Source organism: Onychostoma macrolepis, chromosome 23 (assembly GCF_012432095.1).
Source record: "Onychostoma macrolepis isolate SWU-2019 chromosome 23, ASM1243209v1, whole genome shotgun sequence".
Taxonomy (NCBI): domain Eukaryota; kingdom Metazoa; phylum Chordata; class Actinopteri; order Cypriniformes; family Cyprinidae; genus Onychostoma; species Onychostoma macrolepis.
This window is the reverse complement of record NC_081177.1, coordinates 5,134,104-5,149,096: the sequence shown is the minus strand read 5'-3', so window position 1 is coordinate 5,149,096 and position 14,993 is coordinate 5,134,104. Positions and strand designations below refer to the sequence as shown.

General features: G+C 32.7%; 1 protein-coding gene across 1 annotated transcript; it reads right to left on the bottom strand.

Moving 5' to 3' along the window:
• Positions 1–9,772, bottom strand: LOC131532364 (protein-glutamine gamma-glutamyltransferase K-like). Its single transcript, XM_058763935.1, has 14 exons — positions 9,633–9,772; positions 7,078–7,145; positions 6,759–6,950; positions 5,180–5,428; positions 4,975–5,093; positions 4,073–4,180; positions 3,675–3,852; positions 3,466–3,604; positions 2,550–2,742; positions 2,295–2,448; positions 1,305–1,589; positions 526–686; positions 303–439; positions 1–145 (listed from the first exon to the last, which is right to left on the bottom strand). Exons 2-14 carry the CDS (start codon positions 7,130–7,132, stop codon positions 1–3), a joined length of 2,115 nt encoding a protein of 704 aa, XP_058619918.1. The 5' UTR covers positions 7,133–7,145; positions 9,633–9,772.
• Between the last annotated feature and the right edge of the window lie 5,221 nt (positions 9,773–14,993).

Below are 14,993 nucleotides of genomic sequence, written 5' to 3'. Positions count from 1 at the left end.
TTACTTTGGTTTGACCACAATATCAGCGACTCCGTGCACTTGAGTGAGCAGACGGCAGTCCATCGATGCCAGGAGCTTCTGAGGGCCAGCGACGGTGGGAACAAACTTCTCCGTTAGTGTAACCGTCGCAAGCTTATCCACATCACTGAGAAACACAAATAGATTATAGACTTTCTGGAAGCTTTTCACTCTTTAAATACAGTTTATCATATTTATTGAAGTGCAGCTCACACACATGAAGCAAATTTAAAGTGCATGCACATGTCGCACCTCAAAATGCTCTTAAACACTGAAAGACTTACCCATAAGCAATCTTTCTGACACTCTGCATTCCCAATCCTTCTATACGGAACAAAACGTTCCTCAACACTTGTGACAGTGGGTTCTGGAACGTGATCTTGACTGTCAACTCTTTACCCACCACAGCGTCCCCTTGAGGCTGAAACAGTCAAAACACAATCAAAGGATGTCGATTTTTTAAATGAAGGACACTTAATTCTCAAATCTCGAGGATCACCGACGTACAGTGATGATGAGGTCTGGTGTGCGCAGCCTGAAGTTGAACTGTGTGGCCAGAATCTGTTGGGTCTCGTTGACCCGTCCGGTGACCGCGAGCATCAGAGCGCCCTGGTCCACCAGATGGTTCATGTACTCTTTATACTGCAGAGTCAAAGGTATAGTCTTGGCTGAAGGGAGAGAAAAGGAACATGGCATTAATGATTATAATGAAATATTTCAAGGTAATTTTGCACAGTACTCCAATCCATTTTGCTCACTGCCCATAATCTCAAACAGGACTGCAAATTCAATTAATCCCTCAAACATGTGCACCAGCTTGAGTACTTTGTTTTGTTTTGTGTGTATGTGTTTTCCCTCTAAAAAAAACACTAACTTTAAGGAAAACAGATGCAACATTAGCTAACTGGGATCCATAATCCATGAAGTTGATCAAATTGTTGTTCATATACAGAAATATTCTATTTAAAAGTAAGCATTGCCACTTTTAGATGCACAACATCTTATCATCTTAACTTGTTTTCCTTATTTACACCTAAAGTTCAAAGTAGTACCTTGGGGGTACATATTATGACTCTGAGATACTAATTTGCACCTTTTAGAGGTAAATAAGATACAGAGATGTTCTTTTAAGGGTATAAAGGTACAATTTGTGAATGAAATTGAACACCAACTACAAACAGGTCTCATCATCAAGTGAATTTTGAAAAATGCAGCAACTAATTCAGACATTTTGGGGCACAATAACCAGAAAAACGTCTCTGGTGGGACTGTAAAACTCCACTCACTCTCTTGCGGTTTAAGGGTGAGAGGAATCCGGTCCTTCTTCACAGTGGTTTTCAGCACGCCTGTGTAGTACATGACCATCACCTCATACAGCAGACTGGCCGTGCGCTGACTTGAGCTTTTGTTCTTCAGAACGATGGAGAGTTTGGCATCTTCACCGATACGAGGCCCTGCCCCGTCCATGACGATCTCAACGCTCACGTCATTGCCGGTGGGGGACGGATACAAAGTCGGTTTGGAGCCGAAGCGACTGGCCCTTTCCACGGCAGTGCGCTCCTCCCATGAACCTGACGGACATGATTAAACAGAAAAGAGGAGTGTGAGCTGCTGCTTTTTTGGAGTATTATCTCTAAACCCATTGTTCCAAAGTGTGCTGCTTACATAGGGATCCAACTCAAGTTATCAACATAAATTGCTGCTTCCAATATTTTCTAATTTTCAGTTTCCAACCCTCATGAAAATTAACCATTGTTTCATTATAGTAAAAAAGTGTAGTAACCATGTTTTTTTGGCATATTGATTACCATATATATTCACAATTTTAATACCATGGTTTAACTATGGTTAGTGTAGCAAAACCATATTTAATTTGTGGTTACTATGGTTTAACTATAGTAACCCTTTTTTATCAGTAGAAAAAACTATTATAAAGTGGGTCTCATCTTTCATCTTGTGGTATATTATCTGTTTTTATGTGAAGTACTGTGCTTGTTGTAAAGACTTTTTTTAAATTATTATTGTAAATCACTTTGAGTTGGATTTCTTGCATCAGTGACATTATCCTTAACTAAAACTAAAACTAAATCCATAAAAATATTTGTATTTACTTGAAATGAAATAAATGTTCATTGAAATAAAATAAAATAAAAATACCAAAATAATTTATTTCTGCTAGTAATTTCATATTTTAGTTCAACTTGAAATATTAAAATGATTAACTACAGTTTCAGTTTTTCAGTACAATTTTGGACCAGATGAATGTGTTTTGTTACCTTCTGGGTATTTGTAGAGGTGTGTGATGTCCACACGAGCATCAGATCCTACAGCTTTAGTACTGATGCGCTGACCGATGGAGCTCTTCTCCACATTAACCTGACTGAAGCTTCCATCGGGTTTCTTCTGCCAGTAGATCCTATCACTGTTCACCTGAGACACACAGTGAAACAATTTAAGCCTTTCTGAAGATGTTCTGAATAATGTCACCAGACACAAATGAGGGTGCGAAGAGGTTCATATGAAACGCTCACTTCGGCAAAGACAAACGGAGTGTCGAATTTCAGGTTGACTTGTCCGTTGCGGACAGCGGAGACGGAAGTGGGACCGCAGCGGTACGAACCCTGGCTGGGCTCCTGAGGGGTCGCGTCAACCACCTGCCACCCGCCGTAACCAGCCGGGAGGTCCGGACGGCTCATCCAGGACTCGTTCCACACGTGGAAGTTCCTACAGAGAAAGTTTATTGAAAGTGTTTATTGTTGGTCTGCAATTTGCAAACATGAAGCTGAATAGGCTTAAACAAGACCTGATTTTTTTTTTTTTTTACAAATAGTGAAACGAGGCACGTTACCTTCAAAACAAAAAGGGGGAAAAAATCATCTCAATATTATAAGGGCAGTTTGCAGGAAATTATTAAATAAACATTTGACAAACATAAAAATAAAATATACAAAATATTAAAATTAAATAATAACTGATACATGTCTATATTCCATGAAATTTCAAGAAATAAAGTTATTGCTTAATGTTCTAAAGCTAGCTATTTTTCATGCTAGGTTAATTTTTAATTTTTTTTTGTTAAATATTAGTTTACTGAACATATTTATTAGGCTCACGAGATCCACTGTCCTGCAGAGTTTAGCTCTAACCCTATTTAAACATACCTGAGCATGCCAATCAATGTCTTCAGGATCATTAGAAAATCACAGATAGATGAGTTTGATCAGGGTTGGAGCTAAACTCTGCAGCACATTGGCCCTCCAGGGCAAGATTTGAGGAACCCTGATGTAAAGTGTCAGTAATGATGGCTGTATTTGAGAACTGTCAGTTCAATGATCATCAAAATTGAATTTAAAGTCTTCCAAGCATAAGTTTTGCTGATCAGAGAGACTAAGTAAAGTATAACATAAACCTGAAACTGATGGCATTAATGACAATAAAATATCGTACCAGACAGAATCGCTGGTCTTGTCTTTGATGATTTCCAGCTTCTCATCAATATAAATGTCTGTGGTCAAGGAAAGGTCCGTGTCGTGAGCCGAGCTGAAGTTGGTCACACAGCGGGTGGGAATACCAAGACATCTTAACACTGAGAGAGAATGTTATTTAGATGACATTTTCTTCCTAAAAACATGATAAAAAGAGAAATCCAAACATACCGGTATTGGTGACTCCTGCATAGACCCAGCACTGGGCGAATTTGACAGGCTTCCCTGAGCTTTTGTAATACTGTCTCAGGATATCACCGCTGCCGCTCCAGGCGGTGGGAGACGTCCCACCCTCATAGCTGTCCTTCCAGTTACCTATCAGAACACCGTAGTCATCGTTGGAGTTCACCTGTCACAGAAGAACAGAAAAACTTCTCAAAAACAGGTGCTTTTCAGCTCTTTAATCACTTTTCTGTTCCTCACAAGAAAGACAGTCTACATGTTGTTTTGTGTCCTGTATGAACACAAAAGGTTTGTATGAACCTAAAACTACCACATGCTGGCTACTGTAATTCACCTTCTCAAATCACATACATGATTTCTTATGAATCCATGTGAATGTGACTCACCAGAGCAGATACCATTCTGGACACGATCACTGGATCTCTCCATTCAGTCTTAGCAACCTGACCTCTCTCCAAAATGAACAGACACGCTTCCAGGATATCCTGTTCAAACTGATAAAACAAATGCAAAATAAAACAAAAAAATCATAATAATGGAATTGATCAATTGGAATGAATAATAACAACAATAATAATAATAATTGCATTATAGATAATACTAGAATTTGATTGAAACTGCAAAACAATTGCATAATATGCAATAATAATTATTATTATTATATTAATAAAACAAATAATTAATATTATTGTTATTATTAATTTGATGTTTATTTGTATTGTTGCTGTTACTATTATGATTTGTTATTTCCATTATTATTATTATTATTAGATTAAATAGACAACAATTGCATGGAAATGATGACGATGATGATGATGATAAAAATAATAATAATAGCAACAACAACAACAATAATAATAATAATAATAATAATAGTAGTAGAAATATAGATAATAAAATAATCTGTTGAAACCAATAATAATGCATCATAATAATTACAATAACAACAATAATAATAATAATAATAAATTAATAAAAGCAATCAACACAACAACAACAACAATAATAAAGATACTAATAATAATGATAATCATCATCATAGATCATAGAATTATAGATAATAATAGAATCTGTTCTAAACTATGAAAATGCATAATAATAATAATAAATACATTTAAAAACAATAATAATCATTGCAGCAACAACAATATTAAGAATACAATTATAATAACAGATCTGTTCAAACTGATAAAAGAACAGCATAACAATAATAATTATTATTTTTATTATTCACAAATTCAATCTAAAATAATAAAAAATAATAATAAAAGTCACTGTGTTTCCACACCTGGGCAAAGTTCCATGTTCTGGTTCCAATTTGCTGCTCGGTTCCGTAGTAAATTCTGCCCATGCTATTCAGGATATACTCTTTCCTTTCTGCTTCGTTATCCAGATACACGGCATCATCTGAGGAAAGACAGATGAATGTAGTGCTACTTCATTAATGCAAATGAGGGAAAAGTGAGTGTGATTGTCCTGCATTGACTCTGTACCTTCACACCAGGGGTTGAAGAGCATGTATAAATCGTTGGGGCTGCAGGGGAACAGCAGCTTGCCCTTCGGTGAGAAAGACTCCACCGTCACCTTGTAGCGGCCGATGGAGGCGGTGGGAAGTGTGTTGACCGCCAGCCGCACACGTTTGTCTTTCTGCTCCACGATCTTCATCTCCCAGCGGCCGTCTTCCAGGATGTCCACTAACGGGACAGAGATGTGAATCCCAGTGCTACTGCTGAAGATGGGCTCTGTGTCAAAAACACAACAAAGACATGGAAACACATCTTAATGATTTAGCTTTAATTGAATCATCTGTCAGTGACTCGGCTGGAGATCCATTAAGAAAGGAGACTCAAGGAGCAGCTGGATTAGACGGATTAGGTCACATAATCACTAGTCCTGGTTCAAACTCAAGCACTTCATGACTCACATCCATCACAAATGAATAGATTCATCTGTCAGGGTTTCTTTTCCAAATAAAGTGTAAGATAATTTAATTAACCGTCAGAATGTCTGGGCATCTTTCTCTCTTTGTCACACACTGGTTTGTCAATCAATGCTAATGTATCAGACTCCAGATGAAAAACACTGAATGAAAAAAACTGCATGTTTTATGAGTTTCCACACAGATATCAACAAAACACCAGTTAAAACAAGATAAAAATAATTTTAAATCCACCTAATTGCCTGATTATGGTTGTGTTTCTGATTTTTTATTTATTTTATTTTTTTTGTTGTTGTTGTTTATTGAATGATTGTGTGATTTTAATACTGAATGCATCTGATATGGGCTGATTAGTTTAATTCAAGTTGCTCCTCTGATACTGATTTTATTTCTGATTCTAATTTAATTCTGATTTTGAAACAATTTTTATAATAGTATCTTAATTTGATACTATTATAAAAGTAATATTGCAATCCTCCTGAATTAGTCATTTTATCATTTTATTTATTTATTTTTTTTTATATGTGTATATAGTTTTTATTCATTTATATTTCAGATTTAGTTTTAGTTATTTAATACAGCAGCAAGTTGAAGTATACAAAAATGAGAAACGTTGGCTATAGTAGCCAATTGTAAACATTTTATTTATTCCAGCTTATTGTTCTATTTATTTATAAGTAGCAAAGTTTTTTCAATAGTTTTAATTTTATTTAACTATAATACCTCATATTCTTATTTTGATTTTGTACTGATTCTGCTGATTTCATTCTGATTTAGGTTCTTCTGCTACTGATTTTAACAGTAATTCTGATTGTAGATGTTTTCACAGCTATCTGTAGAGAAATGTTGCTCAACACATCCCTAAATCCGATTTTGCAAAAAAACAAAACAAACAAACAAAAAAAACATACTATCAGAGGTGCGTCCAGTAGGAATGAGAAGAAAGAACTGCAGTAATTATGAAAAATATTGGACTGGACTTGAGTCCGTTATCTTGCTGAGATGTCTGACCTCTTAGTATGTGTCAAATTAAGATTTTAAAGGTAAAATGAGTCATTTCTGAGCACCTCGTGAGTTGAAATGGAAAAATAATGACTGTTGTCAAACAGGTTGTGTGAACACAGCTCACTCACCTAACTTCAGCTGCAGCTGCAGACTGTCAGATTTTGGGTTGAAGGGTCTGGAGAACTCGATCCACATCTGGAAGGTCTGTCCTCTGCGGATGATCAGGTTGTCGCTGAAGTAAGCGTCTGTGTGATGCTCGCGTCGGTTCGGCCCATCCTTGGATTTCAGGAGGTCGACGGAATGAACCGTCAGAAGCATGTCTGTGAATGAGAGGAGAAACGTTTACATCTCCCTGAAAGCATCAAATCTCAGTGTTTTCCCAACAGTAGTGAACTCTTTTTTATGCAAATGAACTGCACTAGTCTCCCTCATCCTCTTCCTCCTCACCTGATGCCGACGGGGTCGCAGCTGCAGGAGCTCTGGCAGTGGGCCCTCCAGACATTTCTACAAGTAGGCTGAAGGATTGATAGAGAGAGAGAAAAAAACAAAACTATATATGTTAAATGGTTTTTCAATCAATCAATAAAAAATATATATATATTAAATTGGATGAATATATATATATTATATTTATAATATTTTAATCAATTCTAACAAATAAAGGAAACTTTGAATAAAAACTTTTTCAATTAATCAATAAAAATAGATATAAAAATCTTAAAATTATTCAATATTTATTCTGATTCTAATATTTTAAGCAATTCTAATAAATGAATACAAATTTTAATAAAATAATTTGTGTGTGTGTGTATAATAAAAATGTAATAAATAAATAAAAATCTGAATAAATAAAAATTTAATAAATACACCTATAATAAATACATACATAGAAATTCTAATAAAATGCAAATAAATTAAATACAAATAAATATTCAATAAATAAATGGAATTTTAAAAGATAAACAACTGCTTTAATTATTTATTTAAATTCCACATCCTTCTATTTAATATTAAATAAGATGTTATTAAATAAGTAAATAAGATTGAATAAATAAATAAGATAACATGAATGAATGAATTAATATATATGTATATATTTAAAAATTATAAAATATAAATAAGATTTGTAACTTTGTATAAAAGTGTCTGCCAAACGAGCAAATATAAATGTAAAATAAATATATTTAATTATTTATTTAAATTCCTCATCTTTGCATTTAATTCCAGGTTTACATTAGATTTGATCTTGAGTCATAAAATACTTGGTTCACCTACACTAGCAGAGGAAAGTTTGGACGTACTTGATTGAATATAAGTTCATCAAGATTTAAACAAACTTTTGATCCAAAGGCTTCTGCTTACATGCTGTTTAAGTTTAATTTTCTAGACAAATATCAATTGTGCCTACATACGATTTCTTTAGTCAAGCCAGACAGAGAAGGAAGTGTTCCTAGAATGCACATTCAGCACTTTAAAGTTATTAACATATGGAACATTGTCATAGTAAAGAATCAGCAGATGCATTCAAACATCTAAATTGCTGGTTTTCAAATACTTCAACAAGTCTTCTACTGTTATGTTTCCTCAATGAAATGTCATGGCAAGGCCTGCTGACCAATAATTTGAACTCATGATTATCTCATGTATAATTTAATATAGCGATTAATGACAAACTCTTTGTCTTACAGTGAGCATTTTAATTGTACAATTATAAAATCATTATCAAGAGTTTCTTGCTTCTCTGACACCCATCACCTCCCACACTGAACGGCGAGTCATTATCATAGTTCTTCCACAAAAGACTGGCAACAAAGATGCCTCTTACACTCACAGATGAACTACCCTTGGGGCAGTTGAAACGGACACATAATCATGTGTAAACCGATGCAGAAACATCAACCTGCGCTGAGACCAGACGTAGTGTTTGCACTGATCATGCAAATGTGCCAAAAAAGGTTCCAAAAGGGGGTTTTCACAGTGATGTCAAAGAACCATTTTGGGTTCCAAAAACAACATTTCTGTGAACAGTTCTTAAAAGAACCGTTTATTTTCATAGTGTGAATAGCATTTTAGTCATCTAAAGAACATTTTTCCTCTATAAAGAACCTTCATCCAATGGAAAGATTTAAAGTTTCACCATCAATGCTTATAAAGGACCTTTATTTTTAAGAGTGCCTTCTGTAGAAACATTTTGGGTTAAAAAAAAAAAAACATGTTTCAGTGAACAGTTCTTAAAAGAACTATGTATCTTCCTATAGTGCGAAGAAGATTTGAACCGTTTCCACTATAAAGAAGGTTTTATGGAATGTAAAGATTCCATGGATGTTAAAGGTTCTTCACTGAACCATCGATGCCAATGAAGAACCTTTATTTTTGAGAGCGTATAATAACTTAATTTTTAAATAATCAATAAATACGTCTCAAAGTCAAGCATATTTAAATACAAATGCATATATAAAAATATATGGATCAAAGTTTAACAATGTTTTAAATGATCCTGTTTTTTTATAGAAGGGTTTGTTCATATATCATTCGCCCTGGTTTTATACCATATATTATAACTAAAAACATTAAAACTGCATTTTTCTAACCGTTGATAGTATTTTCTGTTATGGAGTGGTAAAAAGAAATATCCGAAATCTCTTCTATAAAAACATTTGGCTCTAATATATCAACAAAATGAAAAAAAAAAATTTTAAACCTTGCTTTATCCTATGTTCAGATTCATTTTCTGGAAATGTATGCAAGTTAGTGCATATTTAACTGCATAATGCCTTAATTGCATATACTTCAACATAACATATGAGAAAACTAGTACACTATAATTTTTGCAATACTTAATTTAAGATATTCACCTGGATTGTCTTGCCATAATGCAATAATGGTGCTATATATATTTTCACTATATTCAATTTTGAATAAACTCGAGCTGTTGATCAATTAAGCGTAATGTTCATTATGAATTCTTAACAAAAAGTTATCATAAATGCAATATTTGTTACCTGTGTGTCGGTGAAGTTCAGGTGCTCTGACAGACCGTCTGGTGTTTGTTCTGGTGAATGTTTGGCATTGAAGCACCTGCTCGCAGCTTTTATTTAAGTGTGTGTTGACACTCCTCCTTCATTACGGCTGATGAACAACATTCATGACACTTACAATCCAGAAAAGTGCATTTTGTTACTGAACTGGAAATATTCCAAGAAAAACAAATCATAATGAATCATGAGCATCAGAATCAGATCAAAATCTGTGAATCACAAAAAGTAATTAATTCATACAAAAGCCATGACAATGAACACATTTCTGCTGCCTGAAAGCAATTAAAAATATGTTCAACAAGAATATAAGCTTTAAAAATTGCATATTATTATTATTGTTGTTGTTGTTGTTGTTGTTAAGCATGCAGAAATGTCAATATTATTATTATTATTATTATTATTATTATTGCCATTTCTGATGCCTTATAAATACTAATACTACTCATAATGTCATTTGAAATAATAATAATAGATTAGACTATTGTAAACAATAATAATTTTGTAAAAAAAATTTTAAAAAGTAATATGACAGTTATTGTTATTATTATTGTTATTATTGCCATTTCTGAAGCCTTATAAATTCTACTATGCATAATGTAAAATTAATAATGACGGTGATAATAATAATAATAATAATAATAATAATAATAATAATAATAATGTTCAATATTTAAGGCCTATATTCTTGTTAATAATAATAATAATAATAATAATAAAATGACTAAATGTAAAATGACTAAATTATTATTATTATTACTGCTTTTTATTAATAACAGTTTCTAAACATGGTAAAATGTTTTTTTATTATTATTATCACTTATAAACTGTATTTGTTTATAACATTTATTGTTGTTGTTTTGATCTAATGTTAATATTGACTTTATATCTACTTAAAAGTGAAGTACATTATTTCTGCTCCACAAGAGTCACTGTACAAAATCATGTACCATTTCACATATTTCTGTACTATTCTTCACCGTTTTGTAGTATAAAATGGTGTATATTAAAGCCTAGATATATCTATATTGTGCATATCTAACCTTTTGAACCTTCACACCCAAATAACAAATGCACACATATGGACATATTAATATTCTTCCATAAAGCCCTCTGATGTTTTACATATGGTGACACAGAAGAGAAACCTGACACATTTCACAAAAACACTAAAAAAGTGAAAATAAGATTAGTATGAAGAAACAGAAAAGAGGTGTGTGTGTTCTCTCATTTTGTGTCATTATTGTCATTAGTCTGGTATAATAAGAGCTGAGTGTGTGTGAACGGGTGAGTCGATCTGGGTTATGCTGTCACATTCATAACAATTACACAGACGTTTATCAAACTCTTTCAGGCCAAATGATTGACTGCTTTACAAGTAACAGCATGTGTGCTGGAACAAACTACAGATGAGGTTTGCATGTTAAAATAATACCATATCTGCATTCACCTTCTTCTCAATGCCAGTGGAGCAGAAGTACACACTTGAATTGATTGTTATTGTAAAGACAAGACAAGGAGTTTTATTAAATGTAAAGTAAGATTAAAGAGAGAAATTAATTTACTGACAAGCCATGGGCACTAATTGTTTGACCACTTTTATCTGTTTTTATATAAATTTGTAAAAGGTTTAAAAACTTCAGCTATTTTAAGAGACATGTAGGTCAAAACGTGTTATCTTGTAAACATTAAGAATAGTACTTTGTAAAATAATAAATGGCTAAAAGCAATCAAATTGGTAAAGTGTCTGCTAAATTAATAAATGTAAATTAAGTTTTTATAATAATTGTGTAAAAAATAAATAAATAAATAAATAATTTAAAAAGAACTTCTCTTAAAGGTTATCTGTAGCATAAAGACACACACAAAGTTAATAAAAAGAAAATATATTTTCTCATTTTAAAACTATATTTATAAATAAAACCTACAATGATTATAAAGACTCATAATAATGTTTATAATATATTTAATAAATAAATACAATTTATAAAGCAGTTTTCCCTATAGCCCAAATGAGCAAAAATACACAAAAAATTTGCTAAGATATGATTTATTTGATTTATCAGACAATCAATCTTTGTCCTTAAAAAAAGAAATGTTAAAACATCAAGAAAAATACCTTATAAATGAATAAATGGCTAAAAGCAATATAACTGTTAAAATTGCTGCTAACTGAATAAACTTTATTTAAAAAAGTTTATTATTATTATTATAGACTCACAATGATTATGAAATAATTACATTTATAATTAATTTAATAAATAAAAAGTCAATAGCATAATGACTGAAGCCCAAAATGAAATGTAAAAGTTTTATTATTGTTGTTATGATTAATTATTATTATAGACTCGCAATGATTACATGCTATTTGTGTGTGTGTGTGTGTGTGTGTGTGTGTGTGTGTACACATATACTCATATATATAAATACTCTTTCATACATACTATTTCTTACTTGATAATCAAATTGTTTAATGAGAATGGAGCTTGACTGTCTGCTAAAACGTGAGTTCAAGAGTTTTGTGGCATAATAATGGAACAGCATGTAGTTTACAAGAGCATGGATACAAAAATGTGGATACAAAACAGATACAAACAGTTAAGAACTTTAAAACAAGCAAAATAAATAAACAAAATTGACCTAACCATTAAAACTGGTGAAAAGAAGGGAAAATATTTGGGTTACAGTCTGAAATATGAGTCTAAATATGAGATAAAAACTAATCCTGTTTGTGTCTTATCATTAAAAAGAAAACATTATTTTAATATCCTAAAAAGATTAATGACCATACTTTCGTTTAATAGAGTATAATTATATGACAGTCTGATTAAACACACACCCACAAATTAGCATTTCCACAACTCACTGTCTGAGTCATTGAAGAACTTTGGAAATAAAAATTATTAAGTCAAACTTTACTGAATGTGCAAATACACTTTATCTAGACGTCACACACCTGAGCAGAATCAGCAGATGTCAAACAGTGATTCAGTACAGACACGCACTGAACTAAACACTCTTTCTGACACTCCTCGTTGATAAAAGAAACAATCACAACAGAAGTCACAAACATGTCATGCATGTTTTTTTACACACTGATCGTCATCAAACTGACACACTCCAACCTGCATGATCTGACAAATTAATAAACATACGACCATTTAAAGCTGGTTTTGTCCAACGATCCAGAGCACTTCTAAAGGTTTTTTTTTTTATTTATTTTTTTTTTTTTTAAGTGGAAGCCGGTTTCCCCCAAAGAAGAAAAGGAATTTTGGTAACTTTTTGAATCACACAATTATTTATAGTATTTATATTTATAGAGTTTATATCTCGTAATTCTACACCAGTTTTTTTGTCATTTCTCAGATATCTGAGAGAAAAAAAAGGTCAGAATTGGGGTTTATTTCTTGCAATTCTGACTTAATTTCTCATAATTCTGAGTTAATATCTCGCAATTACACCAATTCTTTCATCGAAATACAAACTCACAAGTGAAAGAAAAAAATCTGAATTGCAAGTTTGTCTCGAATTCAATTCTGAGAATTGTGAGAAATAGTAATAAGTGTCAGATATAAACTTACAATTACGATAAAAAAAGTCAGAACTGCAAGATATAAAAGTTTTTATTGTGAGAAATGAAGTTCAGAATTTTTATGTAAATTCAGAATTCTTAAAAAAGTCAGAATTGCAGGATAGAATCTCGGAATTATGAGATATAAATTCAGAATTGTGAGAAAAAAATATACCTGCGAGATGTAAACTTAGAAATGTGAAATATAAACTCTTTGCGAGAAATAAAGTCAGGATCTAAACATTATCTAAACAGTTCTGACTTCTTCCTCAAAAGGAGTTGGAATCGAGAAAAAAGTCAGAATGGAAAACACTAGGACTGCTAGAATTGCGAAATGTTGATTCATTCAGAGGAAAAAAAAAAATAGAATTGCGAGATGTTAACTCTAAATTGTGAGATATAAACTGGGAATTGCAATCAAAGCTTGTGAATTTTGAGATAAAAAGTTCATCCAACTACAACAACATTTTCACATTCATGATAGACTTTTGACCAGAGTTTCATGTCATCTAAAGTCTTTATTCATAGCCTAGCTATGGTAGCCGACATACTCATAAATCATAAAGAGAGCCTTTTTATATAAGCATATTCATTAGACAATAATTGCACAATTTTAATTATGTAAAACCAACAACATTACAGCAGTGGTTTTTAAAGATGTTTTCTTTGGATTGTTTGAGTACTCAAAAGAGAATATAGAAAAATATAATTGAATTAATTTGTGTTTCCTGATAGCTAAATGTCATATAAACATAAACCTGGCTCTAAACCTTTCTTTTATTACAATAAATAAATAAATAAATAACCATGGTATTTGTAGTAAAACTGTGGTTAAAAAACAATCTGAATCACAAGATTTGCGAACGTCAGCTCAGATACAATCAGCCCATTATTACTTAGATAAAATATCCCTGTGTCTGACAGGAAGAACTTTCTTTACATGTCTGAGAAGACTATAAAGCAGCGCTGAAGGTTTCTGATGAGAATCTGGGAGTTGTTTCAGGCCTCATCTGACACAGACTGATACTCAGGACTCAACCGCCGTGGATGAGCTCCTGTCCACCAGAGGTCAGTGTTTAAAAGACATTCACTACATCAAGCCTCTGGGACTGTCCATACTCACAGATTAACCTAATTAATCATACATTAGACACACACACACAAACATTTCTTGTGGATTATTGTTTTTATCAGCTATTTGGACTCTTATTCTGACGGTATTCACTGCAGAACATCCATTGGTGAGCAAGTGATATACAGTGAGGGAAAAAAATATTTGATCCCCTGCTGATTTTGTGCATTTGCCCACTGACAAAGAAATGATCAATCTATAATTTTAATGGTAGGTTTATTTTAACAGTGAGAGACAGAATTAAAAAAAAATAAATAAAAATCCATAAAAACGCATTTCAAAAAAGTTATAAATTGATTTGCATTTTAATGAGTGAAATAAGTATTTGACCCCTTCGCAAAACATGACTTGGTACTTTATGGCAAAACCCTTGTTGGCAATCACAGAGGTCAGACATTTCTTGTAGTTGGCCACCAGGTTTGCACACATCTCAGGAGGGATTTTGTCCCACTCCTCTTTGCAGATCCTCTCCAAGTCATTAAGGTTTGGAGGCTGACGTTTGGCAACTCGAACCTTCAGCTCCCTCCACAGATTTTCTATGGGATTAAGGTCTAGATACTGGCTAGGCCACTCCAGGACCTTAATGTGCTGCTTAATGTGCTTGTTTTGGGTCATTGTCATGCTG